This window comes from Sus scrofa, chromosome 6, assembly GCF_000003025.6.
Source record: "Sus scrofa isolate TJ Tabasco breed Duroc chromosome 6, Sscrofa11.1, whole genome shotgun sequence".
In the NCBI taxonomy this organism is placed as follows: domain Eukaryota; kingdom Metazoa; phylum Chordata; class Mammalia; order Artiodactyla; family Suidae; genus Sus; species Sus scrofa.
The window spans coordinates 83,748,135-83,775,327 of record NC_010448.4 but is presented as its reverse complement, the minus strand read 5'-3'; the positions used below and the strand labels follow the sequence as shown (position 1 = coordinate 83,775,327).

The 27,193-nt window shown below is 53.4% G+C and overlaps 2 protein-coding genes across 2 annotated transcripts in view; both read left to right on the top strand.

Moving 5' to 3' along the window:
• Positions 9,423-18,463, top strand: ZNF683 (zinc finger protein 683). The gene is given in 7 exon segments (XM_021095629.1): positions 9,423-9,564; positions 9,663-9,786; positions 10,442-10,646; positions 12,767-13,461; positions 14,825-14,953; positions 15,962-16,256; positions 16,259-18,463. Coding segments are annotated over 7 exon segments (1,539 nt in total). The 5' UTR covers positions 9,423-9,550; the 3' UTR covers positions 16,336-18,463.
• CRYBG2 (crystallin beta-gamma domain containing 2) overlaps positions 17,867-27,193 on the top strand; it is a 30,498-nt gene continuing 21,171 nt past the window's right edge. Inside the window, 3 exon segments of the mRNA XM_021095628.1 lie at positions 17,867-18,013; positions 19,990-20,059; positions 21,868-22,601. Of these exon segments, the coding sequence (XP_020951287.1) occupies positions 17,898-18,013; positions 19,990-20,059; positions 21,868-22,601 (920 nt within the window). The 5' untranslated portion in view covers positions 17,867-17,897.

Genomic DNA, 27,193 nt, shown 5'->3' with positions numbered 1-27,193 from the left:
TTTGTTCTTTATTTTGTCGATATAGTGTATTACAACAATTTTTTGAATGTTAAACCACTTCTGGTATAAACTTTACTAGGTCTTGATCTATAATCCTTCTTTTGTGGTTCTGGATTCTTTCTTTCTTTTTTTTTCTGGCTGAACCTGCAGTATGCGCAAGTTCCTGGGCCAGGGATTGAACACATGCCACAGCAGCAACCCAAGTCACAGCAGTGGCAATGTCAGATCCTTAATCTGCTGAGCCACTAAAGAACTCCTGTTGTGTTGGATCCTGTTTGCTTATATTTTGTTGTGGATTTTTGCATATATACTCTTTCTTTTCTCTTCTTTCCTTTTCTTTTCTTTCTTTTTTTCTTTTTGCCTTTTAGGGCCACACCCCTGGCATATGGAGGTTCCCAGGCTAGGGGTCGAATCGGACCTGTAGCTGCTGGCCTATGCAACAGCCACAGCATCGTGGAATCTGAGCCATGTCTGCAACCTACACCACAGCTCACTGCAACGCCAGATCCTTAACCTACTGAGCGAGGCCAGGGATCGAACCAGCAACCTCATGGTTCCTAGTCGGATTCATTTCTGCTGCGCCACGATGGGAACGCCTGCATATATATCCATACAAGATAGTTTTCTTGTGATGCTTTGGTTTAGGTATTAGGGTAATACTGGCCTCACAGAATGAGTTGGGAAGTCTTCCCTTCTATTTTTTTCAGGGGAGTTTGTAGAGACTTGGTATTCTTTTTTTGTTTCTCCATTTTTGTTTTTTTAGGGCCGCACCCGTGGCATATGGAAGTTCCACACCCGTGGCATATGGGGGTTCCCAGGCTAGGGGTCCAATTAGAGCCGTAGCCACCAGCCTACACCACAGCCACAGCAACACAGGATCTGAACCGCATCTTTGACCTACACCACAGCTCATGGCAATGCCAGATCCTTAACCCACTGAGTGAGGCCAGGGATTGAACCCGCAACCTCATGGTTCCTAGTCGCATTCTTTTCCACTGCGCCACAACGGGAGCTCCGAGAATTAGTATTCTTTGAATGTTTGATGGAATGTGGGTCGTATCCTTAGGAGATCGGAAAGAGCTAGGGTTCTGAGACTTTGGGCAGAGGAAGCTGAATCTGGCACATAGATCTGTTCTGATTGGCAGGCACATCATTTCAAAACATTTGAACTGACCTTTTAAAAAATCTAGAGATTCCTCATAAGAATCCTGATTTTCAGATTCTCTAGAAAGATCAGAGCCTCTGGCGGCAGCCTTCATTATGCTGACTCATGATGAATGGTCCAAACTCTCTTTGCCTCAGTCCCCACCTTTCCTTGTTAATCCTGACACCAAGGCCGAGTGTCAAGTACCATTTGTATAATACTTATTCCTGGACCACTAATTATAGGCCACTGTAGGAGTCTGAGTGGATACTACCTGGTTTTCCCTTGCTGAATCTTTGTTTGCTCATCTATAAAATGGGTACATAAATAATTCTTACCTTGGAATTATTGGGAGGAAGATTTTTTCTTTTTTAGGGCCACACCTATGGCATATGAAAGTTCTTGGGCTAGAAGTCGAATTGGAGCTGCAGCTGCCAGCCTATGCCACAGCCACAGCAACGTGGGATCCAAGCTGAATCTGTGATCTATGCAGCAGTTTGTGGCAACACCAGATCCTTAACCCACTGAGTGAGGCCAGGGGTCAAACCTGCATCCTCATGGATGTTGGGCTCTTAACCTATTGAGTCACATGGGGAACTCCGGGTTTTGAGGAAGATTAAAGAAATAATCATAAAAAGGTTTAACACATAGGAAGCACTCAAGAAATTTACCCTCTGTTTTTTCCTGCCTGCATAATATTCTGTTGCATATGTGTACACAGTACGTAGCACTCTTCTAATTGTGGACATATTGGTGGACTTCAGTTTCTCCATGTATATGGTAGGCAGTGCTGTGTGGTGGTTAAGGGTATATTAGCTCTACTCGATTTGAATCCCAGCTGTGTGACCTTTTTTGTCTCCTAGTCTTTTGGAACGATTGCGATAAGGGCACGGGTATGATGACCTCAGATGTCACTTGAAGATATATCTACAGTTTTGTCCACAGAAGGACTGGAAGGTTACAAGTGGGTGCAGAGGAAGATGCAAGAGTCCCTTCTGCAAATGTGCAAATGTGCTGGTTTGCCCTATCTCAGGATCTCCCCACCCTAAGGTGTGAAGCCAAAGGCCAATTTGTTGCATCTGACTGACAGCTGGGCTGTCCGGGGAGGTGAGATAAGTGGGTGTCAGGCAGAGGGAGGGAGGTGTTAACCGCAGAGTGGAGGGAGGTGAGTGCACTGTGGACGGGGGCTGAGCTCCCCACCCTCAACCCTGTCCCAGAGTCAGAGTTACTTAACTCTGAAGCAATGATAGCCCCAGACCCCCTCCTCACCTGGATCCCTGACCTGGTACCCCTCAAAAGTTTCCATGCAACAGAGCTCCAGGCCCCAGACACTGAGCCAGACAGGAGCTCAGCTGACTGTCCTCAGGTTTGGAGGTGGCAGTGGTTATGGATTGGAGGTTTTCAAAGAGGAAGTGGGGCTTCTGCTTGTGGTTCCACTGTGTTTCTCTTTTTACTACATGAAGCAGCCCAGCCCTCCTGGCTCTGCTTTTCTTCCCATCCCTGAAATGATAATAGCCTTGATAGTTACTTTTTTAGCTTTTTACAGTTGCACCTGAGGCATATGGAAGATCCCAGGCTAGGAGTCAAATCAGAGTTGTAGCTGCTGGCCTACGCCACAGCCACAGCAATGTAGGATCCAAGTGGAGTCTGCAACCTACACCACAGCTCAACGGCAACACCAGATCCTTAACCCACAGAGTGAGGCCAGGGCTCGAACCCACATCCTCATGGATACTAGTAGGGTTCATTGCTGCTGAGCCATGACGGGAACTCCTAGTTACAACTTTTCATTTCAGCAACATCCAGCAAGCTTTCTGATAAGCGGACTGTCAATTCCAAGGTCTGGGTCAGGTCCTATGGGCTATATTCCCAGCAACTAGTCCAATGCCTGATACATAGTTGGCAATCAAGAAATATGTGAATGAGGAGTTCTCTTGTGGCCCAGCAGCAGATTAAGGATCTGGCATTGTTGCTGCAGTGGCTTGGGTTGCTGCTCTGGCATGGGTTGGATCCTTGGCCCAGGAATTTCTATATGCAGCAGGTGTGGCCTAAATAAATAAATAATACATGAGTGCATGAATAAATGAGTGACCGGTTCTTCGGGGTGCTTGCAGGGTGCCAGATCCTGACTCCACAGTTCATTTCTCTCATTCTTAACTTGGGCCTCTATTCATCTTTATTTTTCTGGGGGTCCTTTGGCCACTGAAGGGAGTCGAGACTCTAGCATAGCACATTTGTGGCCCTTTTTATCTCTTTACCAGGTGTCCTTCCAGCAATTCTTTCCTGATCTCTCCTTCCCCTCTGGGACATTGCAGCCCCAATTTGGGTCATGTGATCTTGAGCCAGCCCCTTTCCTTCTCTGTGTTTCAGTTTTCTTGTCTGTAAAACAGGAAAAGAAATAGCCTCCCTTTTGCAGGGTCATTGTGCTGACTGAGTTAAACAAAGTATATCAAGGTGCTTTGCCGGGTTCCTGGCACATGGTGGGGGCTCAAATGCCAAGAGTTGTTCTTATTGTGATGTGTAGACTGGGGTAAGGGCAGGCTGCATTGGATGAGAGCAGTGGTCTCCAGCCAGGGAGTTAATGAAGAAAGCGATAAAACTGAATGGAGTTCCTCTCTCCAAGTGTGCTGCCTAAATTCTGGTCTTCCAAAGTGAGCCAGGAACATTCATCATCAGCTTTTAGGAAGCTGCCTTGATGATACTTGCCTGACGAGGCCAAGATTGATGGACAATATTAACAGTAACCCACATCTGTCAAGTGCTTGCATCAGGCCAGGCACCGTTCTAAGGGCTTACATGGATTACCTGAGGAATCATCAAAAGAACACTGTGAAACAAGTGCTATTATTATCCCCATTTGACAGATGAGGAAAGAGGAACAGAGGTTAAGTGATTTGCCATAAGCTCACAGAGCTGATATTAAATCCAGCAGAGCTAACATTCCTTTTTTTAAAAAACGTACATATTTTTTCTGATGATTTTCCATTACAGGTTTTTGTTTTTGTTTTTGTTTTTTTTCCTTTCTTTTGGCCTTTTCTGGGGCCACTCCTGCGGCATGTGGAGGTTCCCAGGCTAGGAGTCCAATCGGAGCTATAGCCTCCAGCCTACGCCACAGCCACAGCAACGCGGGATCCGAGCCGCGTCTGTGACCTACACCTCAGCTCACGCAACGCCGGATCCTTAACCCACTGAGCAAGGCCAGGGATCAAACCCGCAACCTTATGGTTCCTAGTCGGATTCGTTAACTACTGCGCCACAACGGGAACTCCCCATTATAGATTATTATATGAGGTTGAATATAGTTCTCTGGGCTGTACAGTAAATCCTTGTTATTTCATACGTAGTTGTGTGTGTCTTTTAATCTTACACTCTAATCCCTCTCTCTTCCTCTTTCCCCTTTGGTAACCATAGGTTTGTTTTCTATGTCTGTGAGTCTGTTTCTGTTTTGTGAATAAGCTCATTTGTATTATTTTTAGATTCCACATATAAGTGTCTTTCTGTGTCTCAGAGCTAATATACTTTGTTTTTGTTTTGTTTGTTTGTTTGTCCTTTTGCCATTTCTAGGGCCGCTCCCATAGCACATGGAGGTTCCCAGGCTAGGGGTCTAATCGGAGCTGTAGCCACCGGCCTACGCCAGAGCCACAGCAACGCGGGATCCAAGCCATGTCTGCAAACTACAGCACAGCTCACAGCAACGCCGGATCCTTAACCCACTGAGCGAGGCTAGGGATCAAACCCGCAACCTCATGGTTCCTAGTCGGATTTGTTAACCACTGAGCCGTGACGGGAACTCCTGAGAGCTAATATTCTTAACCACGCTGCATATTACCTCTGTATGGTGGTCTTAACCAGGCTTGTGCAGAACAGGGAAAAACTGGATTCACCAATAGAGAAATACTGCATATGTGGTCCATCAGAGGACATATACGTGGTCCTCTACAATGGAACACTATACAGTCAGGAAAAATAGGAGATAGATGATGTGCACGTTTTGACATGAAATGAGGGCCACGGTAGGTTGCAGTATAGAAAAAGTGGCAGAACAATACTGTCATATAATCCATTTATGTATAAAAACAAAATTTAAAAGTTCATTTACTCATTTGTAGGTTCATGAAAATGTCTAGAAGGATAAACACCAAACCATTTACATTGACCCCTGGGAAATGGAAAGAGGGGAGCTTCCATTTTTTGGTCTTTATATTCTCTGTTGTTTGGATCATTTACCACTAATCTGCATGAATTAACAGAAAGTTGAGGAGAGTAAGTGCACTGGAAGCCAGGGGTCCGAGGGCCCTGTCCACCCCTCCAGCTCTTGTCTTCTGCTCCATATGCTGCATCGTTTTGAGGACTCCCTCTGTCTTCCACTCACCCTTGAAAGCCCCTCAACCCCACTTCCTCTCCACGATCACTTCCCAGGCCCCGCTGATCTCCAAACACTTGCCTTGGCCTGGGTCTCTCACTGGGGTCCAGGCATGCATGCAGATTCCCTGCTTAAGAGGCCATAGTCATATCCCTGGGCTATTCCGCCAGGGGATGTGGGACATGCTGACATCATAGTGAGCCAGTGACATCACAGTGGAGGCTGACGAGACAGAGGACCTGGCAGGGCCCAGAAGATGGGAGCAAGGAAGAGGTTGGCAGGTAGAGGCTGTTTTGGGTGGGAACTTGAGGGACACGAGCCCACCTCCCAAGACACTCGCAGCCAGGCCTTACAGGGATTGGAGACCTGGAAAACTCCAGGGCCATTTGCCTTTTTATTCTTAACCAAGAGTTTGTACAGACTTTTCTGAGGGTTGGGAGCAAAATGTGAGGCCAGGAGGGGGTGGAGTTGGCGGATGGAAGTCAAAGGTATGCGTGACTCCCCTGGGAGATGTGCGTGGAGTCTTCCGGGGGAACACAGAGGGGCTCTTGCTCCCCTTGATTCTGACAAGGCTGGAGGGGAGGCAGGCTGTGGCCTGGGAGGCTGGGAGGGCTGTAGCTTTGGGGAGTGGAATTCTGGTGGACAAATGGCGAGGAGTGCCGAGAAGGGGTCCTCAATAATCTGAAGGATGCTGAGAGGGCAACGGGAAGGGGGTGTGGATGGGGCTGGGAGGAGAGGATGGGGAGTGTGGGGCCACACTGGAGATGAGCTGACATTGCCAAGAGACAGTGGTGTCTGAGGGTTGGCACTAGAGCGCTCTTGGCTATTTGCTGTGTGACTCTGAGGGAGCTGCTTGCTCTCTCTGATCTTCTGCTCCTTCATCACGGGCACAATAAAACCAACCACCCAGGTTCATTGTGAAGATTAAATAAAATAGAGCTGTCTTTTTAGGGCTGCACCCACAGCATATGGAAGTTCCTGGGCTAGGGGACGAATTGGAACTGTAGCTGCTGGCCTATCTATGCCAGAGCCACAGCAACGCCAGATCCGAGCTGTGTCTGTGACCTACACTGCAACTCAGGGCAATGCCAGATCCTTAACCCACTGAACAAGGCCATGAATTGAACTGTAAATGGTGCTGCACAATCCTCATGGATACTAGTCAGGTTCATCATTGCTGAGCCACAACGGGAACTCCAAGATGGCACTTATAAGCCCCTAGCTCAGTACCAGACGCACGGTAAGCTGTAAAGGCAGCTATCTACTCTAATCCTTGGAATATTCCAGCCTGAGCCTGCTGCTTCATTTTCTATTCTGGGCATGTTTAATGCAGGATTCTTGATTTTAAGCTGTAGAAACCATTTCAGGAGGATTCGAAGAGAGAAGGAATTCAATGAAAAAGTGTTGGGGAAGCTTGGAGAAAGTTTGGGAAGGCTACAGAACCAGGTCTGAGAACAGCGGGATCAAGAGAGGCTGGGAGAGCCAGGACCACACTCCCCAGCACCAGCCCGGAGAAAGGGCTTACTTTCTTTCCTCCGCTATCCCGGAAGCTGATGCAGCACCATTTACAGAGTGGGTTCCATTGACTTGCCATCAGGGCCACTGGCTATTTTGTTGTTGTTGTCTTTTTATGGCCACACCCACCACAGATGGAAGTTCCAGGCTAGGGGTCAAATCAGAGCTGGCCTACGCCATAGCCACAGCAATGCTGTATCTGAGCCACATCGGTGACCTACACACACCACAGCTCACAGCAATACTGATCCTTAACCCAGTGAGTGAGGCCAGGGATCGAACCTGCATCCTCATGGATGCTAGTTGGGTTCATTAACCACTGAGCCACAACAAGAACTCCGCTGCTGGCTTCTGGTCACGGTCTGGATGAGCACATTTGATCTGCCTGGTCCTTGTTATGTGGCTCCATCTCGTATTGCAGCAAGGAGTTCGGAATTAAGCATGTGTCCATTTTGGCTTCTATAGTGGGATATGCCTTTGGCCTCCCTCCCGATTCTTGTGGGAGAAAGTTCCAGATGTTGGGCATCCAAAAAAACCTAACAAATGTCTACATGGGAAACAAGAATAAGTAGAGAGTTGTCCTTGCCCTGGAGATACAGACACAGAGGGCTCAGTTACATGGGCAAATGATGGTAGGAAGTGATGGAGGCCACAGTCGAAGTGGGTACACAACAGGGGCTGAGCTGGCAGGGCAACATGCCCTCGCCCACAGAGGAGATGTCCTTGTGGATTCCAGGCCACCTGAGTGCCATGGCCAGTGGAGTCTGATCCTGGATGGGGCTGTCAACCTGGGCAGACACTGCGGACACAGCCATTGGGCGGAATTTGAGTGAGGCCAGGGGCGAAGCCTGCTCACAGGAATCATAAAATTGCTCAGCCTAAAAAACTGTTTCTGGGAGTTCCCGTTGTGACTCAGTGGTAATGAACCAGACTAGTATCCATGAGGATGTGGGTTCAATTCCTGGCCTCACTCAGTGGGTTAAGGATCTGGAATTGCCCTGAGCTGTGATGTAAGTCAAAGATGCGGCTTGGATCCTGTGTTGCTGTAGGCCGGCAACTGCAGCTGTGATTCGACCCCTAGCCTGGGAACTTCCATATCCCGCAGGTGCAGCCCTAAAAAAAAAAAAAAAAAAAAAAAAGCCGTTTCTGGCCTAAGGAGCCTCCCTTTCGGTAACTAGTCATGCCTTACAAGCATTTTTCTATATCCTTGAATCATCTCTCGTCCAGTGGGGGCCTCTGCGTTCTATCTGAATTAGAGAAGGGATCCTGGGATAGAGAAGCCAGAGCTGGGACCAGGAGGAGGATGACACATACACCGCCTCCTGGGCCTGTGCTCTGTGGTTTCGGACTCCTGCTCTCTCTCCACTGCCTTACCCTGTATCCCCCTGTATTGCCTGCTCTTGTCTCTGCCCATTCCTGTCCCTCTTGTCACCACCGTTGTCTTCCCTGCCATCATCACTGCCCACCCCTGTCTCGGGTGGGCCCCCAGCCCCAGAAACATCCTAGCTCCAGCCTTTGAGCCCCGTTCTGTCCCTCTCCTGCTCAGACATCTGGGTTCTCAGGGAACCCGTGCTAACACCCCCGCCCCATGCCGCCTCCACAGCTGAAATTCCAGTAGCCCCAGTTCACTGTGGTCCAAAACGCCTGCAGAGCTGCCTCAGGCAGGTGAAGGCTGGTGGGTGGCCCACCCTTGTCAGGCCCCGTGGGGCCCCCTGCCTGCCCCCCTCTTCCTATTTGTGGCAACTTCAAATGTAGCGCCTTCCTGTCATCTCTCACACCCACGGGGGCCTCTGCCACAGGCAGAGGCTGGCAGCTGCCTGCCCACCTGCTTCCTTCCCCAGCCAGAGGGGCTTCTGCGGAGCCAGGTGAAGAGCCTTGCCCAGGCCACCCCTCCTCCTGGGGCGTTTTGGGACCTGGGGCCAGCTTGGGAGGAGTCAGGAAAGGGGAGAGGACCGGGCTTTGATGGGCTGAGGCTGCCAGGCTCCAAGGGGCCCTTGAGGTTAAGGGGGGAAGGGTGGCTGCGGAGGGGAAGGGCTGTGGGGCATTTGCTGAGCTAGGTGGTCCCTGTGCTGTGCGGCCTACAGTGACAGTGGCAGAGAAGCGGGGTGCCAACCGAGCAGACAGGCAGCTGACACAGGGCAGATTCCTGTCAGGCCAGTCAGGACCAGGAACTCTGGGCACCCCCTTTCAGACCAGGCCAGCTGAGGAAGCTGAGCCTGGGAAGTCCAGGTGGCTGTCCAGAAAAGCTGTGTGGATGAGCTAGGATGCAGGGGCGCCCCTCTGTGGGGAGCCTGTGGTTGGTGGAGTCGTGAAGTCATGAGTATCCCCCCACCCAACCCAAGGAAGGTAGGGTGGGCGTCAGGCCAGCTCTGTTCCTCACATCTGATTGGTTAGTCTCCCTCCTCTTACGCCTGTCGGGAGCATAAGAAGCACCCCTGGCTTCTGAACACAGCACTGAGAGGGTCCTTTCACAACAGCCAGTCCAACTCTCCCATTTTGCAGATAGGGAAACTGAGGCCAAGAGGGGGATGACTGGCTCAAGGTCATACAATGGTTTTGTGGGGGAGCTAGCCCTCAGAGCCGGGCTCCTGTTTGGAGCGATTTCACTGCTTACCTGTGACTGATTTGTCTTCCCTGCAGGCAGCCGGAACATGAAGGAGGACCGGCTCCAGAGTTGGGTTGTTGTCGCAAGACCAAGCCCGCGGGGAGCACAGGAGGCTCCCTGTCCCCCGATGTGGACTTCCTGCTGTGCCAAGGTGACCAGGTAAGGTGAGGTCCCAGCCCTGCCTCTGAGGCCAGGCTCCTTGTGGAAGGAGGGGGTGTTAGGAAGAAGTGGGGGAAAATACGAAGGGACCTAGATGCCCCTGGTCCTGAACATCCACCCCTACCCAGCCACATCGTGGGGATGTGCCCTTTGAGTGCCCGAAACCGTCTCCCATGTCCCAGGGGCCAGACTCTCCTATGGGCATGAGAAGGGCCAGGGCCAGGCAGGGAGCTGACTGTATGACCGTGGCCTGGGCCTAGGAGGGAGGAAGCTCAGGGCCAGCCCGTGGGGTATACAGTCTTTGATGAGGGTTTTCTCTTAAGTTCGTTCACCTTGGCTCCATTCAAAACTTAGTAGAGGGTTGAGACGCGGTGGGATGAGGGGGGTCAGGAAGGATGGGTGGGAGGAAGAACGGGGCTAGGCGAGGGCTCTAGGGGCAGGGGGAGGGCCATCCTGGGAGTGGACGTGTAAGTCCCTTGGGAAGGAAACGGATGAGGGAAAGGGAAGCCGTTTGAATGAGAGACGTGGTAGGGGGTGTGTGTGCATTGGGGGCGGTCCTTAGATTCTCCCCTTTGGAAACCAAACTAGGGGTGGGACCATCCCAGGGGACTTCCGGTCCCCACCAGCCTGCAAGCCGCTTCCCCCTGCCCTCCAGGTCTTCCCAGCCTACAGACCACTTCCAGACACAGCGGATGCCCACGGCCTGTCCTGTGCCAGCTGGCTATGTCCCTTGCCTCTGGCACCGGCTGGGTCTGCCCTGCTGGCCTGTCCCCAGGGCTTGGACCTGTACCTGTGTGCCCTGCAGTCGGCACCCTCGGGCACAGCCCTGAGGGGTCTCAGAGAGGATGCCTTGAGCCCAAGTAAGCCCAGGGCACCGGCCACGCCTTGGTGGAGGCTGGAGGTGGGGGGGCACTGTCAGGTCGGAGGATGAGAGACAGAGGGGACCCAGTGTCGCTGCTGAGAACAGAGCCTCGACACAGTTTACTTCCACATTCTGGCCTGGAGCGCTGGCCTGGGGGTCGGAGGGGCTTTCTGGTGGTGATACTTGAGCAGAGGAGGCGGGCAGTGGTTTTCTCAAGTGTGGGTATGGGATCTGGGGCAGGTGTAGTCAAAGTCATGGGGGTGAGCTTGGCACTGTGTCTGCCTAGAACATTTGAGCCAAAGGGTCTATATTGTAAGACAGGAGCCCTGACTGGGAGTCAGGGAGTTGGGTGGAGTCCTGGTTCTGCTCTTCCAGCTCTATGACCTTGGGCACATCACTGAGGCCAGTGTCTTCTTCTTTGTGGGATCGTACAGAAAAGTCCGATCTTACCCCACCTACGTTCTACATCTCCTGCGTGCAGTGCACCATTGTCTTTCTCAACTTGACCTGGAGGGCAGGGACCATGCTGCTGTGTCCTTTCTTTTCCCAGCACAGAGTAAAACAGCTGAGTAAAGTGGGTTGAGTGAATAAATGAGAATCCAAGCAAATCTACTTCTTCGTATTTAACATTTCTAGTATTTCACTCGACATCACTCTTAGTTTAACTCCTATCCCCCTGGCGGTTGCACTTGAGCCTCTCCTGCTGGCTCTTCTCTACTTACCTTCTAAGTCTTCCTATCCAGAGTCACCTTCTCTGTCCTAACCCCTCTCCCTCCTCTCTTGCCCACTCCCCTCTCCTAGTTTCCCCCGCTGCCTCCTCTCCTGTTACCTAGTGTAGTGTTTTGATAGAATTCCTGCCATAAGGGAAATGTTTTATACGTGTGTTGCTGTCTAATACCATGCCTGCTGAGCCTGTTTTTTTTTTTTTTTTTTTCTCTTAAGGGCCACACCTGCAGCATATGGAAGTTCTTGGGGTAGGGGTTGCTTTGGAGCTGGAGCTGCTGGCTACACCACAGCCACAGCAACTCTGGGCCCGAGCCGTGTCTGCAACCCACACCACAGCTCACAGCAATGGTGTGACCCCACACTGAGAGAGGCCAGGGATTGAACCCCCATCCTTATGCATGGATACTAGTTGGCCTCCTAACTCACTGAGCCACAGTGGGGGCTCCTGCTGAGCCTAGTGAAAGGGAGGAAATGAAATGTTTTTGTTTTATAGCCATACTCAAAGCATATGGAATTTCCCGGGCCAGGAGTCAAATTGGAGCTGCAGCTGCAGCCTGCATCACAGCCACAGCAATGCCTGATCTGAGCCACATCTGTGACAAGTGCCGCCACTGGCGGCAACACTGCATCCTTAACCCACTGCGTAACCTCAAAGAGACAACGTGGGGCCTTAACCCTCTATGCCACAACGGGAACTCCAGGAACTTTTTTTTTTTTGTCTTTTTGCCATTTTTTGGACCGCTCCTGTGGCATATGGAGGTTCCCAGGCTAGGGGTTAAATCGGCGCCGTAGCCACTGGCCTACACCACAGCCACAGCAACAGCAACAAAGGATCCGAGCTGCATCTGTGACCTACACCACAGCTCATGGCAACGCCAGATCCTTAACTCACTGAGCAAGGCCAGGGATCGAACCCGCAACCTCATGGTTCCAAGTCAGATTCATTAACCACTGAGCCACGACGGGAACTGAATTTTTTATTGTACTTATTTTAATTACCTTAAATGTAGTCACGTGTGTCTAGTGGCTACCACTTTGGCACAGCAGATCTAGCGTTGCCCTTTATAGGATCTCATCCGGGCCCAAGATACCCAAATTTATGTCTCCAGCTCAGATCGCTCCTTTTAACTCCAAACCAGTTCAGTTGCCCACTTGACTTCTCCATCTGGATGTCGAATAGGATCCTGAACTGTTTTCTCCCCCTGGAACTGTTATACGCTGCACGAGTGTAGTCTCTTTTGCTGGCTAGGGAAATCGTAGACCAGGAAAGCCTGGAGAGGGGAGGAGCCCAGCAGGCTAGTACTCTCCCGGCTCCGAGCCAGGCAGGTTAGATGCGGAGCGGAACTCTGCCCCAGGCTGTGCAGCCCTGACCATCTTCCCTTTTCTGCTCAGGGCACCAGCCACTAAGGCCATCTGCCAGCTCCTCCAATGATGAGAAACTCCGAGCCAAGGACCTTCTGAATAAGGACAAGATGGGAAGCCAGTTGGAAAAAGCTGGCGAGGGGACCCCCTGCCCATCCTTCTCTTCTCACAACAGTTCTTCCCTAAACCCCTGGCAGAATAAAAAGAACCCCAGCCCTCTGGCTTTCTGCTCCTGCCCACCGCCCACTCCCATCTCCAAAGAGCTCCCATCCCACCTCCGCCCGTTCTACCCTGCCTACCCGATTCTCCTGCCCCCACCTTACCTGGTCACTTGTGGGGGACTACCTTCTGTGCAGTGTCCCCCTCTCTTCATGCTGCCCCAAGACACCACCTATGCCACCATGGCTGTGCCCAACTTGCTGATGAATGTCAATGAGCCCAGACAGCTCAGCACCCAGGGGGAGACCCTGCCCCCCTACGCAGGGACCTCTCAAGCCTCTGGCCAAACCCAACCCTCCCCGTCCCGGAATCTAGGCCCTGCAGCCTCCAGGACCTACTCCACAGGGCTGGAGCGTGCTAGCAGGGCGGTTCCAGCAAAGCGGGCCCCGCCGGGCTCCCAGGCCAGCTCTGCCGCACTGCCTTACCCACTGAAGAAAGAGAACGGCAAGATCCTATATGAGTGTAACGTGTGCAGCAAGAGCTTCGGGCAGCTCTCCAACCTCAAGGTATCTGCCTCCAGGTTCCGCTGCTCTCTTTGGCATCCTTCAATGACCCCCCTTGCCACCTTGCTTCTAGAATCAAGTACTTCAGCCAGAAGGAACTCCTGGGCAACCTCTAGGGCCTGTGACCTCCTCTGGTTCATTTGGCCCCTCAGTTTCACATCCATAGAGAGGAGGCTGCTCCACACTAAAGGCTGTCTATGAGATCGACTCATTGAAGTTAAAAGTGGGGAAACTGAGGGAGGGTTTAGTCAAGGCTACTTTGATTTAATGGTGCAGTTAGGCTTTTCTTTCTTTCTTTTTTTTTTTTCATTTTGTCTTTTTAGGGCCACACCTGCCACATATGGAAGTTCCCAGGCTAGGGGTCGAATCGGAGCTGTAGCTGCTGGCCTATACCACACCCACAGCATTGCTGTATCCGTGCCGCATCTGTGACCTACACTGCAGCTCACAGCAAGACCGGAATCTTATTCCACTGAGCAAGGCCAGGGATCGAACCTACATCCTCATGGATGCTAGTCAGATTTGTGTCTGCTGAGCCACAATGGGAACTCTTTTTTTTTTTGGTCTTGATATCAGTCTTTCAACATATAGTGCAAACCCTGTCTTGAACAGCATTCCTCTCTGTTTCCAGTTAAGCCTCCTCTTGTTTTTGTTTTTGTTTGTTGTCTTGTTTTGGTTTTTGTTGTTTTGGAAGGTCAGGTTGGGGAACTGGCGGATGGTAGTGAGTCTAGACCACAACTCTGACAACCAGCCTTTTTCAAGTGGGATCCTACGCATCAGCACCGTGCTATCGACATTATTATAGGCATTTTCCAGCAGGGGGCGACCATGGACGCATCGCTGTGTATCAGCAGACGGGAAGCTAGGCGCAAGCTGGCACCTGCTGAAGTTGGGAAAAGTTAGGGTTATTGGAGACCAGCCCTTCTGGTTCCTTTAGAGCATGAGTTATTAATGAGCCGTGAACCACCTGGAGACCCAGAAAACGTGCAGATTCCTAGTCCCCAGCCCCAGAGATTTTAATTCTGCTGGGCTGGGCCCCGAGAATCTGCATTCATAACATGCTCCAGGTGATGACCGTGACGCTGGTCTGTGGACCCCAGTTGAGAAGCACTGTGCAAGATATATGGGGCACCTCTTATCTGACCTGCTGCTGACTACTGCCTCCCCTCTCCTGCAGGGCAGCAGGGAGAGTGAGGAGATCCTGGGGAACTGGCCTTTGGGAAGTTGATACAGAGTGGGGGGGGGTGTTGAGGGGACTTGATTTCAAAAAGGAGTTCTGTGGGATGGGGGTAGAGATTTGAAGAGGACCCCTGGCCCTGCTGGGGGACTTTGGGCAGTTGGCATCATTTCTCCACACCTGGCTCAGGTCCATCTGCGTGTGCACAGCGGGGAGCGCCCGTTCCAGTGTGCCCTGTGCCAGAAGAGCTTCACCCAGTTCGCCCACCTGCAGAAGCACCACCTGGTGCATACGGGGGAGCGGCCTCACGAGTGCCGGGTGAGAGCTTCCTCCCCCCTCCCCTGTACCTCTGCAGGCTGGTGAGGTGTCCCAGGCACCTGTAGCCTCCATTCCCCAATCAGCCGGAGCAAGTGGAACAAGACAGGAGGCAAGGGTGGGGAAGAAGAGGGAGATGGAGGGGATGGGCCAGGATGTGATATTGGAGGTCACTCCCTGGGCCTGGAGGGGAGAATAGAGCTGTAAGTCTGCGGGGGGGGGGGAGAATGATGAGGTTGGGGGTCCTGGGGAGAGGATCCCCACTACCTACTTCCCAGCATGGTTGGAGGAGTTAATGCTGTAATGTGTGCCAAGTATCCAAACGCTACTTATAACATTGGTTCAACGTTAGCTCTCTCCCGTTTTGATCCTCACCATATCCCTTGGGAGGTCGGAAGGGCAGGGACTCTTTCTCTGCTTTACAGAAGCAGAAACAAAAGCAGCATAGTTGTTACAGTCTAGGCCACCTGGGTTCAAATCCTAGCTCTGCCTCCAACTTGCTGTGTGAGCTTTGGCTGGTGGCCTCACTCCTCTGAGCCTCTGCTTTCTCACGGTATTACAGGAGTAGTACTTAGGAAGCACTTTGTCCTGCTTCTCCAGGGTCCTGGAGAAGACTGCCCGAAACAGTTCCTGGCATGTGGCAGCTCCCAAATGTTAATCATGCCTACTGAAGCTGCAGCTCCAAGCATAAGGGTTCTATGTGATTATCTCATTCAGTCCACCATACCTATGAGCTTAGATCCATGTCCCCAGTAAGAAGAGCAAGGCTCAGAGAGGGGAAGTCACCTGTACAGGGTCATGCAGGGAGTAAATGAACCAGGATCCTAACCTGTCTGCCTGGCTCCAATGTGCCAGACACAGTGGGTCCCAGGGAGAAATCACAGGGGAAAATCTTCCAGGCCTGCATTACAAGGAGGTGGTGTCGGGGGGTGTTTCCAAGATGGGGAGGGAGAACAGAGATCCTGAGTCACCCAGGTGGGCAGAGCTGACGCCAGTGCTCATTCCCATCAGATGTGCCACAAGCGCTTCAGCAGCTCCAGCAACCTCAAGACCCACTTGCGCCTGCACTCCGGGGCCCGGCCCTTCCAGTGCAATGTCTGCCCAAGTCGCTTCACGCAGCACATTCACCTGAAGCTGCACCATCGGCTGCACGCCCCACAACCCTGCGGCCTCTCTCACACCCACCTGCCCCTGGCATCTCTCGCTTGCCTTGCCCGATGGCACCAGGGGGCGCTAGATCTTGCGGCAGCACCATCAGAGAGGCAGATGGGCTGGGACGTGAACAAGGACAAGGTGTCCTTGGCATCACGGGGAAAGCAAGGGCAGCCAGCCTGAGCAGTGGTGCCAGGACTGCCCTGGGGAGGGGGCAGGGGCTGAGCAATTAAAGGATATTGCTCTGATGAGCTGAGGCCTCCTGAGCTTCCACAGTGGGGGGAAAGGTCACCGTCTATTTGCCAGACTTCACACTGCACCTGGGAGCAGGTCAGGGGACACAGGCAGGAAGAGACTGTGCTGCACACCACGTGGGGTGGGTGCCTGCAGCCATCTACCTCTGGCTGGGTTTGGGTTCCTCTCTCTGTTTGGAACTATCTAGGACCAGGTCCTCCTCCTCAGCTCACCGATGCAGGCTGTGCTGCCGAGCACGGGACTCATTGCCCTCTTTTCTGAATAGATGCTCCAGCACCCGCCCAGATGCAGATGGATCACCTTTGGGTCTCACAGTTCCTAGAGGCCACTGTGCCCACTCAGCTGGTACTCCCAGCCAGGGTCAGGTGGCACATGCTCATTCCTCTGTACCTGCAAGGGTCTGAGCCCCCTTTGGGAGGGGCAGGGACACAAGGATGTCAGTCTTATGAGCCAGAGGCATGATGTCTCCCTGTGTGTCAGGACCTGTCATCATTAGAGGACCAAGGGCTAAAGGGGTACCATGCTTAGGGAAGGGGTAGAAGTTCTACAAGGACTACAGGCAGGAAAGAACTGGCAGAGCCTGGGGAACTGGGACCCTCCTGATGATCTTTCTCTCTGCAGTCCCAGATGATCCCCTCAGATGTGCAAGGTGTGCCACACACACACCGCTCGAGAGTTAGAGAGCATCAGGTGGGAAAGGGTACTGCCCAGGGCGGCCGGAGGTCCAGGCTCTAACCACAACCTTAGCTGTTATTAAATAATAGCTGGCCAACTTCCAGCAGGGGGCGCCGTTCACACCCCTGTGGATTTCAGATTGACTTTCCCACCAGGGTACGGGGCGAGATTCCCGCTGTGTCGTAGGGTCTCAGTGACGCAGAGAGAGCGCACTCATAATAGGGGTCCAACATGCAAGGCAAGGGCAGGGTCGGCTTCGGGCCTCCCCAGTTATCAAGGTCCAGGCTCCAAACCCACTCAGTCACCCTTTTGGCCCCGCCCAACATGCCCACCACTCGGGCTAGGCCCCCGCCTCTAGGAGATTATGCTCAGTCCCGCCCCTGGCCTCGCCCTCCTTCCCCAGGGATGGGGGTTGGGAAAAAGGCCCTTTGCTCCATCCAGCCTTCAGGCTCCCACTAGCCCCAGGCTTCTCTTTTCCGACCCACCTCGTGCAGGCCCACTTGGGGGCTGCCAGCAACCCTGTGGGCCCCTGGCGCCTCTGGAGGCCTAAAGAAGTATCATGGACAGAGCCAAGAGCAGGACCACAGAGAGCGGGACAGGGGGGCAGGGGGATGCGTGGGGGGGGGGGAACGGGGATGGGGAAGGATGATCCCTGCAGAGCGCACCCCCTGCCCTGGGCGTGGGCAGCATCTGGACCGGTTCCCCGTCTCTGGTATGGACGACGGGCGGGGCACTGTTTGCTCGAGGGGGGGCGGGCCAGAGGAGGCGTTTCTCTGCAAATGAGCGGGATCCGGGTATCCCCCGCGGTTGCAGAGCGGTCAGGTGCCCTGACTCCCTTGCCTTTTCCCTGGACTTCGCCTTTGCCATGGCAGAGCGGCGCTGGGGCCTGGGGGCCCGCCTGGCTCGCCGACTGCCTGTGCTAGGCGTCCGGAGGGATCGCAAGGGGAAGAGGACCCCGGAGAAGGCCACATCCCAGGATAGGTGAGAGGTTTGGAGGAGGGCCGCGCGGGGCGCCCCTGGGCCCATAGGTGTGGGTGTGTGTCTTAGAGTGTAGTGGAGGTTCAAATTAAGTGTGTCTGAGTGTCTGGGAGCATAGAATATACCTGTCAGTGTGCCACGATTTTGGATGTGTGGACTTTATAAAGTTGCTGTGTTTTTTTTAAACTTAAAAAAAAAAAAGGTTTGCAATTTCAGAGTCTGGCAGAGATAGTTGAAAGGCAAATATGGTAGCTCCTCCTGCCCCTGTGGACTTTGATTCTCACTTCGCAGGCCGGTTTAGCTCTGCTCTTCATGTCCCTTTGTCTCATGAGTATGACAGATTCCTGCATTGGCTTAAACTGCCCTGCAATGCTTAAACCCTTAGATGCCATGAAGACCTTTTTCCCTGTCATCCCAGATTGTAACAGCAATAAACTTTTATTTGCCACTTGCTCCGTGCCTTACCTGGATTATCTCATTTAATCCTCACGGCAGCTGTAGGAGGCAGGTACTGCGTGTGATTCAGATCCGGAAATGGAGCTTCAGAGAGGTGAAGTCACCCCCCCCCCAGTCACACAGCTGGGAAGTGGTGGAGTTGGGGCACATAAGCTTAAGGAGTCTGACTCCAGAGGCCACTTCTGGAAGCACAGTCCAGTCTGTTGCCTGGGGCCAGAGCTCTGTCTTCACCCTAAGGGCCACTGGCCATGTGACCTTGAACAAACTGCTTCATCTCTCCTGGTTCACTGAGAAGAAGGGAAAAGGCTCCCAGGATGGCCACGCTGAATGGCTGGGAGGGACAGAGCAAAGAGCACCCCGGTTGCTCACAGGCCCTGTATCTGCAAAGAATGTAGGGTGTGCTTTCTGGCACGGGGTGTTTGTGTGTCTGCATAGTTACTGTGCAATTTGTTCTGATCTTATCGTGACATAGCTGTCTCCAGCTTGCCCTGGGAGGGGCAGAGGCGTCTTGGGACCAGAGTGAGGGAAGGGGTTTGTACTGCTCCTCCGCACCAAAGAGAGAAGGGAGGCCCAGCCACGCTGCGCCTGAAGTCCTGGGTACCCACGGGTGCCCACACCCTGCCAGTGCCCTGCCTGGTAGACACACCCCCTCCCTTTACCCTGTCTAGCAGGAACCTGCCCTATAGGCCTGGATGGCACTGCTCCTCCCTTTCCACATTTGAGAGGAGGCGGGGTTGGGGTGCGGGTGAGTCAGGGGTGGGGAGGGCAGGGGAGGGGCTGGGCCTGTTCCTGGGCCAGCACGATACATTCCGTGTGTGTGTGTGTGTGTGTGTGTGTGTGTGTGTGTGTGTGTGTGTGTGTGCGCGCGCGCGCGCGCACGCTCAAGCACTTGGACTTGGTTTTCCCTGGCCATGGGAATGGCACAATCACCCAATCCCTGCTGATTGCCTGGAGTGGGGGGCAGAGTGCAGAGAGCACAGCCAGGGACTCCCCATCTTGCCCCCATCAGGGTGGCGATGTCCAGTCTGCCTTAGAGTGGGACCATCCTAGTGTCTTAACTCCAAGGCTTGCTTTACCTCAAGAGTGACTACAGGCAAGTCCCTTTACCACTCTGGACCTCAGTTTCCTTATCTGAAATATGGGGACACTGATATCCACCTTTTAGGGTTATCGTGTGGTGTAAAGGAGATTATGTAGGCATAATACCTAGTGCAAAGCCTGGCATAGGGAGGGCCTCAGCAAATGGCGAGCTTTTGAATTATTAAGGTACTGTCCTTTCTCTGTATTCTGGCCTTGACACAGCCAAGTTCCCATTTTGGAATGAAGCCCATCTCCGTCTCTCTCTGTCTCTGGGGGTGGAGTGGACAGCTGCGGGAAGGAGCAGAGAGGAGGCTGCTGCTTAGACACCCCCCTCACCGTCAAGGTTTCAGGAGCTCATCATGCCTGACAGAAGAGGGAGGAGGGCCAGCAGGGGGTGGGAGGGAGGAGGCTACTTCACTTCCTTCCCTGTGCTTCTTTCCCAGGCCCTGGGGTGGCCGGAGCTGCCCTGACCTGGCCCAGAGCCAGGGCAGTGCCAGCAATGTCAGCCTTGAGGTAGGAGAGACTCTGAGGGTGAGGGAGGGGAGGGGAGCAGAAGCTCTGGGAGGAGCTGGGCTGGCCCTGGGAACCCTGACTGGCAAGTCAGGCAACTGGAGCTCTCTTGTCCTTCCTCTGCCCCAAGGGTCACGTAGATCTCTCCCTGCCTCTGAAGCTCAGCTTCCCCATCTGCAAAATGGGTACAATAATGATTGTTGTGCAAAATGAGGTAACACATGTAGAACATCCAGCATAGGGCCTAGATGCTCAGGAAACAGCTTCCTAATTCCAGGGCCCCTGGGGGAGGCGTGTAGGGGCAGGACCTGTTCTCAGGACCCCTTTTTCCGCACTTCCACCTTTAGCCTGACCTCCCCTATTTTTGACCCCCTTTCTCCACTTCCTGCATGGCCCCCAGGGGGACACTGGGCCAGTGGTTTCACCTTCCGGTCACAGTTTTGTCCTCTGCAGTGGGGACCTGAGCCATGGATGGGACAGAGACAGGCCCCCACCCTACACTGTGGAGGAGCAGAGGGTCCTCTGGAGGTGCCTCAGGCAGCTATGTGTCCGTGGTCCTGAATGCCATCGATAATGCTGGAGTATCAATGAGTACTCATTATCCGCCGGGCATTCTGCGTGGATCATCTCATACAGTCTTCACAGCACTCCCAGCACTTATCACGCCCATTCTACATATGGGAAAACTAAGACACAAGAAGTTATTGCAGCTAGGAAGTAACAGAGCTGAGGATCAAGCCCAGGTGGCCTTATTCCAGCACCCACATTAATCACCCAACCTTCTTTCTTCTTCTTCTTCTTTTTTTTTTTGAAGGCCACACCTGCGGCATATGTAAGTTCCCAGCCTAGGGGTTGAATCAGAGCTGCAGAGGCCAGCCTATGCCACGGCCACACCATTGGGTCCCTAACCCACTGAATGAGGCCAAGGATCAAACCCTCATCCTCATGGTTACTAGTTGGGTTCATTACCACCGAGCCGCAATGGGAACTCCCCTCCTGTTTCTTGAGATGTTCGGCCACTGGGGAGTAAGAGGCTGCATTTACTTCACAGATGAGTAAATTGAGGCATTTGGGGTCAAGGGCCCTTGCTAGGAGCAATTTAACCCTAGACTTGGCTCCTCTGTTGCCAAGGACACAAGCCCATCTCCAAAAAGTGGTATTTTAGGGGAGAGCGTCCATAAGGATCTGGGGTCCTGAGCCCTCTTCCCTCCCCTCACAGCTAGGCTGGGCCCCAGGGGAAGGCGGCAGACAGAGGTCAGGGTTGTCCCTGATCTTTCGGGGAACCCTCTTCCCTGGCTCCGTCTTGTCCTAAGGACATCTCCACCCAGGTAACTCCTCCTGGTGTGTTTGGGAATCTCAGGCTGGGAGGGTCCTGGGGAGGTGGCTGCACGCTCTCTGGAAGCCTGGGGTGGGCAGAGGCCATGGCACTTGAGGCAGGAATGCCCACGCAGCCCCTAATCCCCATGGCAGCTGGCACCAAAGGGCTGGAGGCAGGCGGACTCCTGGGAAATCAGCAGTTGCCCTGAGAGCAGGAGCCCTCCCTGTGTGACTTCAGTCATGTCAGTGTCTCTCTGGGCCTCACTTTTCTCATGTGTAGAATGGGAAGGGGTGAGTTAAATGCCAAAGGGCCTTTCCAGAGCTCTCGCTCTTTGTCCAGCTCTTGTGGCCCCAGCAGCCTCTCTGTAGGGCAGCGCTGCTTGGTGTCAGAGCTCTGGTCAGCTTCTCCTGTGCCAAGAAGGGCAGCCTGGAGGGTCAGGGGTGCGCAGAGAGCAGGGGAGAAGTGCTGTCACCTGGTCTCTGCTTTCCCACAGGCCCAAGCCCAGAGCGGCTCAGAATGGGACCTCTGGGCAGGGAGCCGGCCCTGGCTTTGGAAGCGAGGACACAGCTCAGGGGGCTCCGCCGAGCCTCTGGGGCGCCTGCAGAGGCCAGCTGTGGGCAGCGCCTCTGACCTGGCCAACTATGCCTCTGCGGGACCAGAGAGCCTGGCAATGGCGGTGACCTCAGCAGAGCCTGCTCGGGCCAGGTGCCCCTCATGCCCTCTGCCATCTCCTGGACATTCAGAACAGGGGTCTCCAGGCTGTGCCTGTCTGCAACCTGCATACGTAGCCCCGGAGGTTCCTCGGAGGCCTGAGCCACCCAGCAACCTGGAAGACACGCTGCCCCGCCCAGCATCCTTCCCCAGGGCAGAGGGGACAAAGGGCAAGCCTGCCAGCCTGGGGCCAGCCCTGCCAGAGACCGCCCAGACCCTACTCAAGCGTCCCTCTGCCAGGAGGACCCGCTACCACATCACCGTCACCCTGCAGGGGCGTGGGCAAGCACCTGGGGAGGAGAGTGAGGAGCCCAAACCGGCCCAACCAGCTCTCCACCCCTGCGGCCCTGAGGAATCCAAGGGCTGGCAGGAGCCTCCCGAGGGGCCCCGCCCCATCACAGGGTGCCTGACTGACCTGCCTCAGGAGCCCCGGCTGAGAGCTCCACCACATCAGGGGAGCACGGCCCAGCGGCAGGAGCTCCAGACTGGCCAGACCCCTGGATCCCCGCAGAGACGGTAAGTAGACTTCGGTCCCCACGTGGGGCGACTCGGGGAGGGGACACTGGCCTGGCTGCCCTGTCTTGAGTCTCGATCTTGTCTCCTGACCTCTTTGACTCAAAGCCCATTCATTCAGCTCCCTGGTCGTGAGCTGACTCTGCCATCCCCTGCCCTTCCCAACTCTGCCCTCCTTTCGCTCCCCTCACCCACAGGCTACCTCCTGGAACCCACTGCTGCTCTCCCCCCTCCCCCAGCTCCCATCCACCTGAGGAAGGGGGTATCCTGTCGAGGAGAGGATGGAGGAGGGGTCGCCTTATCCTCAGCAACACCCACCACTCCCTCGTTCTGTTCAGGAGGCCATATTCCCAGCTGCCGAGGTTCTCAGCCAAAGTGCTGGATGTCCTGGGGCAAGTTGCTTAACTTCTCTGGGCCTTGAGTTGTCAAGTAGATTTGGTAGCTGGAGATGAGGAAGTAAGAAGTCGTTACAGGAAAATACTTTGAACTCCAGAGAGTTGGGCTGCCGAAATGCCAGGGATGCTTGTTAACAACGCCTCAGTCGCAGCAATAATTACCCCATCTGGCTCTGTGGTGGCGGCCACAGGGAACAGGCACTGAGGTTCCCAAGCATCAGTTTTTATTTGTGTTGAAGTGATGCTCCTGAATCTGTCTGATGGGCTTGAGGTGGAAGGAGGGGACCCCTAAAACTCACCGAAGAGGGGGTGAACATGGAACCTCTCTAGAAGCACCAGGAAGGGCACTGGGCCATAACAGGGCTCTGAAATCTTCAAAGCGTGGCTGTCCTTTATGGTCTGTTTTCTAAACATAATTCTCTTTAATCCTCATGACAGCTCCATGATGTAGGACTGCTCTTCACTCCCTCACCCCAATTACAATAGAGAGGCCCAATTACAAGGCTCAGAGAGGTTTCATCACTTGCTCAAAGTCAACTAGAAAGTCAAAGGGCCAGAATTGGAACCCAGGTGCCTGTGTTCTAACTACTTCTCTCTCCTATCCCTCCCGGAGGCTTCCGTGGCCCTGTGCTGACAGTGGAGGGTTGAGTGTGGTTGCTGTGCAGGCTCCAGAGCTTTCTGTAACCTTGTGGAGGTGGACTTGGCAGCTCTGTGTTAGCAGAGGCAGCATCAGGAATGCCCAGGGCTCTGGGCAGAAGGCAGGGTAATGCTCCTGTGGCAGGAAGTGGGGATGTGGGACCCAGGTTGGCTCAGAGACCTGGGAGGTGGGGGTGTGCCCCCACTGGGGGAGAAGGGCTGCCGAGAGAGGGAGGGCGGGTGGGCAGGCAGGCCTTGGAGAGGAGAAGGAAACAGCATTAGGTTTAGCTGGGGGACTCGGGCTCCCTCTGCCACACCCTGACTATTTTGGGCACAGGTGGATAATAACAGACTCGCAGGAGGGGAGGGCCGCTTAAAGAGAAGGAAGCAGACCTCCAGGGATGTCATCCTTCTCTGTCCCTTTCTGGGGAAGGGTTCTCTGGGCCAGATTGGCAAATATGGGGGGGGGGGAGGGCGGGGCACCGTTGGGGCCACAAATGGGAATGCGTAAGATGTATATGCATCCAAGTCTGTGTGTTTGTTCAAGTGAGGGTAAATTTCAAGGAGAGGAGGGTTGGGGGCTGTGAACTGACCAGGGTGTGTGTACTGTGAATGTGTGTGCATGTGGCATTGTGGCTCTGTGTTTCTGTGTGTGTTTCTGTGTGTCTTACCTATCTGCTGTGACTCTGACTGTGTTTGTGTGACTGCGTAGGTCTGGGTAAGTATCTGTGGGTGTTTTTGTGCCCATGTGGTTCTGTGCATCTGTGCTGTGTGTGCCAGTGTGACGTGGCATGTGCCTGTGGGCCTGTGGGCCTGTGGACCTGTAGACTGGTTTGGCCTAGTTTGGGGGTGACTCACAGGTAAGCGGGGAGAATCCAGGACTTGTTGGGTAAGACAAGGCTCTTTCCCACACTCCCCCCGCTCCCAGCCTCTCCCTTTCCCAGCCTCACACACCTAGTTTAGAGGTCACAGGTTACCCTGCTGACAAATCCACCTCTGGTCCAGGGTCCCTAGAGAAAAGAGGGCTCTGGAATGGGCATTTCTGCTGGCCTAGGATAGGCCACCTGGGTTATCGGGGTGTATCTACAGAGCAAAGACAAAACCGGGGAGCTATCGGCAGGCAGATTCTAGCAGAGTATGAAGAACATTCTAGCAGTCATGACTATCTAGGGATGGGTCAAACTGTCAAATTGCGACCTCCCTAGAGGTATGCAAGCAGAAATGAATGACCACATGCCTGTGGAATGACTATCAGGGGTGTTGTTCAGGGGTTGGGTCGAGAGAGGCATAGAATTTTGAATCTGATTGTTGGGAGGTCACTGACAATATCTGATCTGATTACCAATGATTTCCTTTCTTCTTTTTTTGTTTTTGTTTGTTTGTTTCATTTTAGGGCCACACCCATGGCATATGGAAGGTCCCAGGCTAGGGGTCGAAAATGGAGCTGCGGCTGCTGGCCTACACCACATCTCGTGGCAACACAGGATCCTTAACCCACTGAGCAAGCCAGGGATCAAACCCGCGTCCTCATGGATACTAGTCCGATTCTTTTCCACTGTGCCACGACGGGAACTCTGCCCATGGTTTCCTTTCAAGCTGCTCTCCTGTTGCTTTGCAAAAGCCTTTGGGGGCCCTCCCGAATGTGGTTCCCGTTATTATGCCTAATTCTTTGCCCCCTGGACTTCTAGGATACCAACTTCAAGAGAAAATTGGCTTTGGATGAACTTAATCAGGTCTTCGGGCATCACCTAACACAATTAGTATTAAATGAATGAATGAGTAAATGAATAACTACAGGACCTACAACCCAGGCTTCACCCCTTACCGTCAATGCCATCAGAGACAGAGAATCTCAGTGAATGGCAGTTGTTATTGTTAGTCAAAAATGGAGATGCTCAGGAGTTCCCGTCATGGCTCAGTGGTTAACAATCCGACTAGGAACCATAAGGTTGCGGGTTTGACCCCTGGCCTCGCTCAGTGGGTTAAGGATCTGGTGTTGCCGTGAGCTGTGAGCTGTGGTGTAGGTCACAGACGAGGCTCTGATCCAGCGTTGCTGTGGCTCTGGCGTAGGCCAGCAGCTACAGCTCTGATTCGACCCCTAGCCTGGGAACCTCCATATGCTGCGGGAGTGGCCCTAGAAAAGGCAGAAAAACAAAAAACAAACGAACAAACAAACAAAATGGAGATGCTCAGCGGTAATGAACCCAACTAGTACCCTTGAGGACGCAGGTTTGATCCCTGGCCTTGCTCAGTGGGCTGGGGATCCCACGTTGCCGTGGCTGTGGCTTAGGCTGGCAGCTGTAGCTCTGATTTGACCCCTAGCCTGGGAACTTTCATATGCCGCAGGTGCACCCCTAAAAAGTAAAAAAAAAAAAGAGAGAGAGAGAGATTGGGGGAGGGGGGCTCAGCAAGGGGTGAAGCTCCCTGTTGAAGGAGTTCCAGCAAGGAGGAGAGGAGTTCTGTTGGAAGAAAGGGGCTCCTTGGTGCAAATAGGAAAAAGAATCAGGCCTCAGTGAAGGGCTAGGATCCAGGGCCCCAGGTATCTGTGGCTCTCAGGAATTCTGGCCTGGGGAAAGAACTGGGCATCCAGCCCTGCCCCTCCCCTCCCTCCTACACAGGACTTTTCTGGGGCAACTCAGACCCTTCCCCAGGCCAGGTCACATGTTGTCACAACCACCAGTGGTCCCCGAGTTAGGTCAGGCTTCCCTGGGCCTCAGCCCCATTCATCTCTGCCCCTCATAAAACCTGAGTCACTGCTGGGGCCACAGAACAGGGTCAAAGTTCTGGGTCCTGCCAACCTCTTGGGAGGGAGGAAAATAGAGAGGGGGGTAGGGAATTTGGGGGCATGGGTCCATTTCTGGCCTTTACTGTCCTTATAATGGTCTGGGGGGCTGGCTCACAGAGAGGAGGAGCAGACCTGAAGACAGGCTGGCACTGAGGCTGGCAGAGCAGACTCACCTCTCTGGTCCTTTTGACCTGAGAATAGGATTGCCCTGCTCAGTATAGCCTGGGAGTCAGAGTGGGGGCTGCTTGGCCCCTCCAGGACTGCTGCGGCCCCCTTTAAAAATAAGTCTCCAAACCATGGAGTCTCAGTTTACCAAGGAGATCAAGAGAGGGTCAGAAAAGAAGAAAGACCCAGGCTTCCTGGGTAAGATCCATGGATATGGCAGTTATGCACTTGGGGTTGGAGTTCAACTTTTGCCTCTGCCGCTTTGTGACTCTGGGCAAGTTTCCTAACCTCCCTGAGCCTTTTTTTACCCTCATCTGCAAAGTGGGTTGTTTGCTTGTACTGTATTAACAGTTTGTTCAAACTGTTAGAATAGATATCAAATTGTTAGAGTAGGTATCAAATGCACGGGATTCTCTTAAAGATTCAGTAGGACAATGAGCTAAAACAGTTTGCAAGGCGTTTGGCGCAGAGTAAGCTCTCAGCCGACAGCTGGCGTTGTTCATGTTATTATTACTAAAACAGAGGAATTCCCTGGTGACCCAGTGGGTTAAGGATCTGGCATTATCACTGCTGTGGCTTAGGTCACAGCTGTGGCGTGGTTTCTATCCATCACC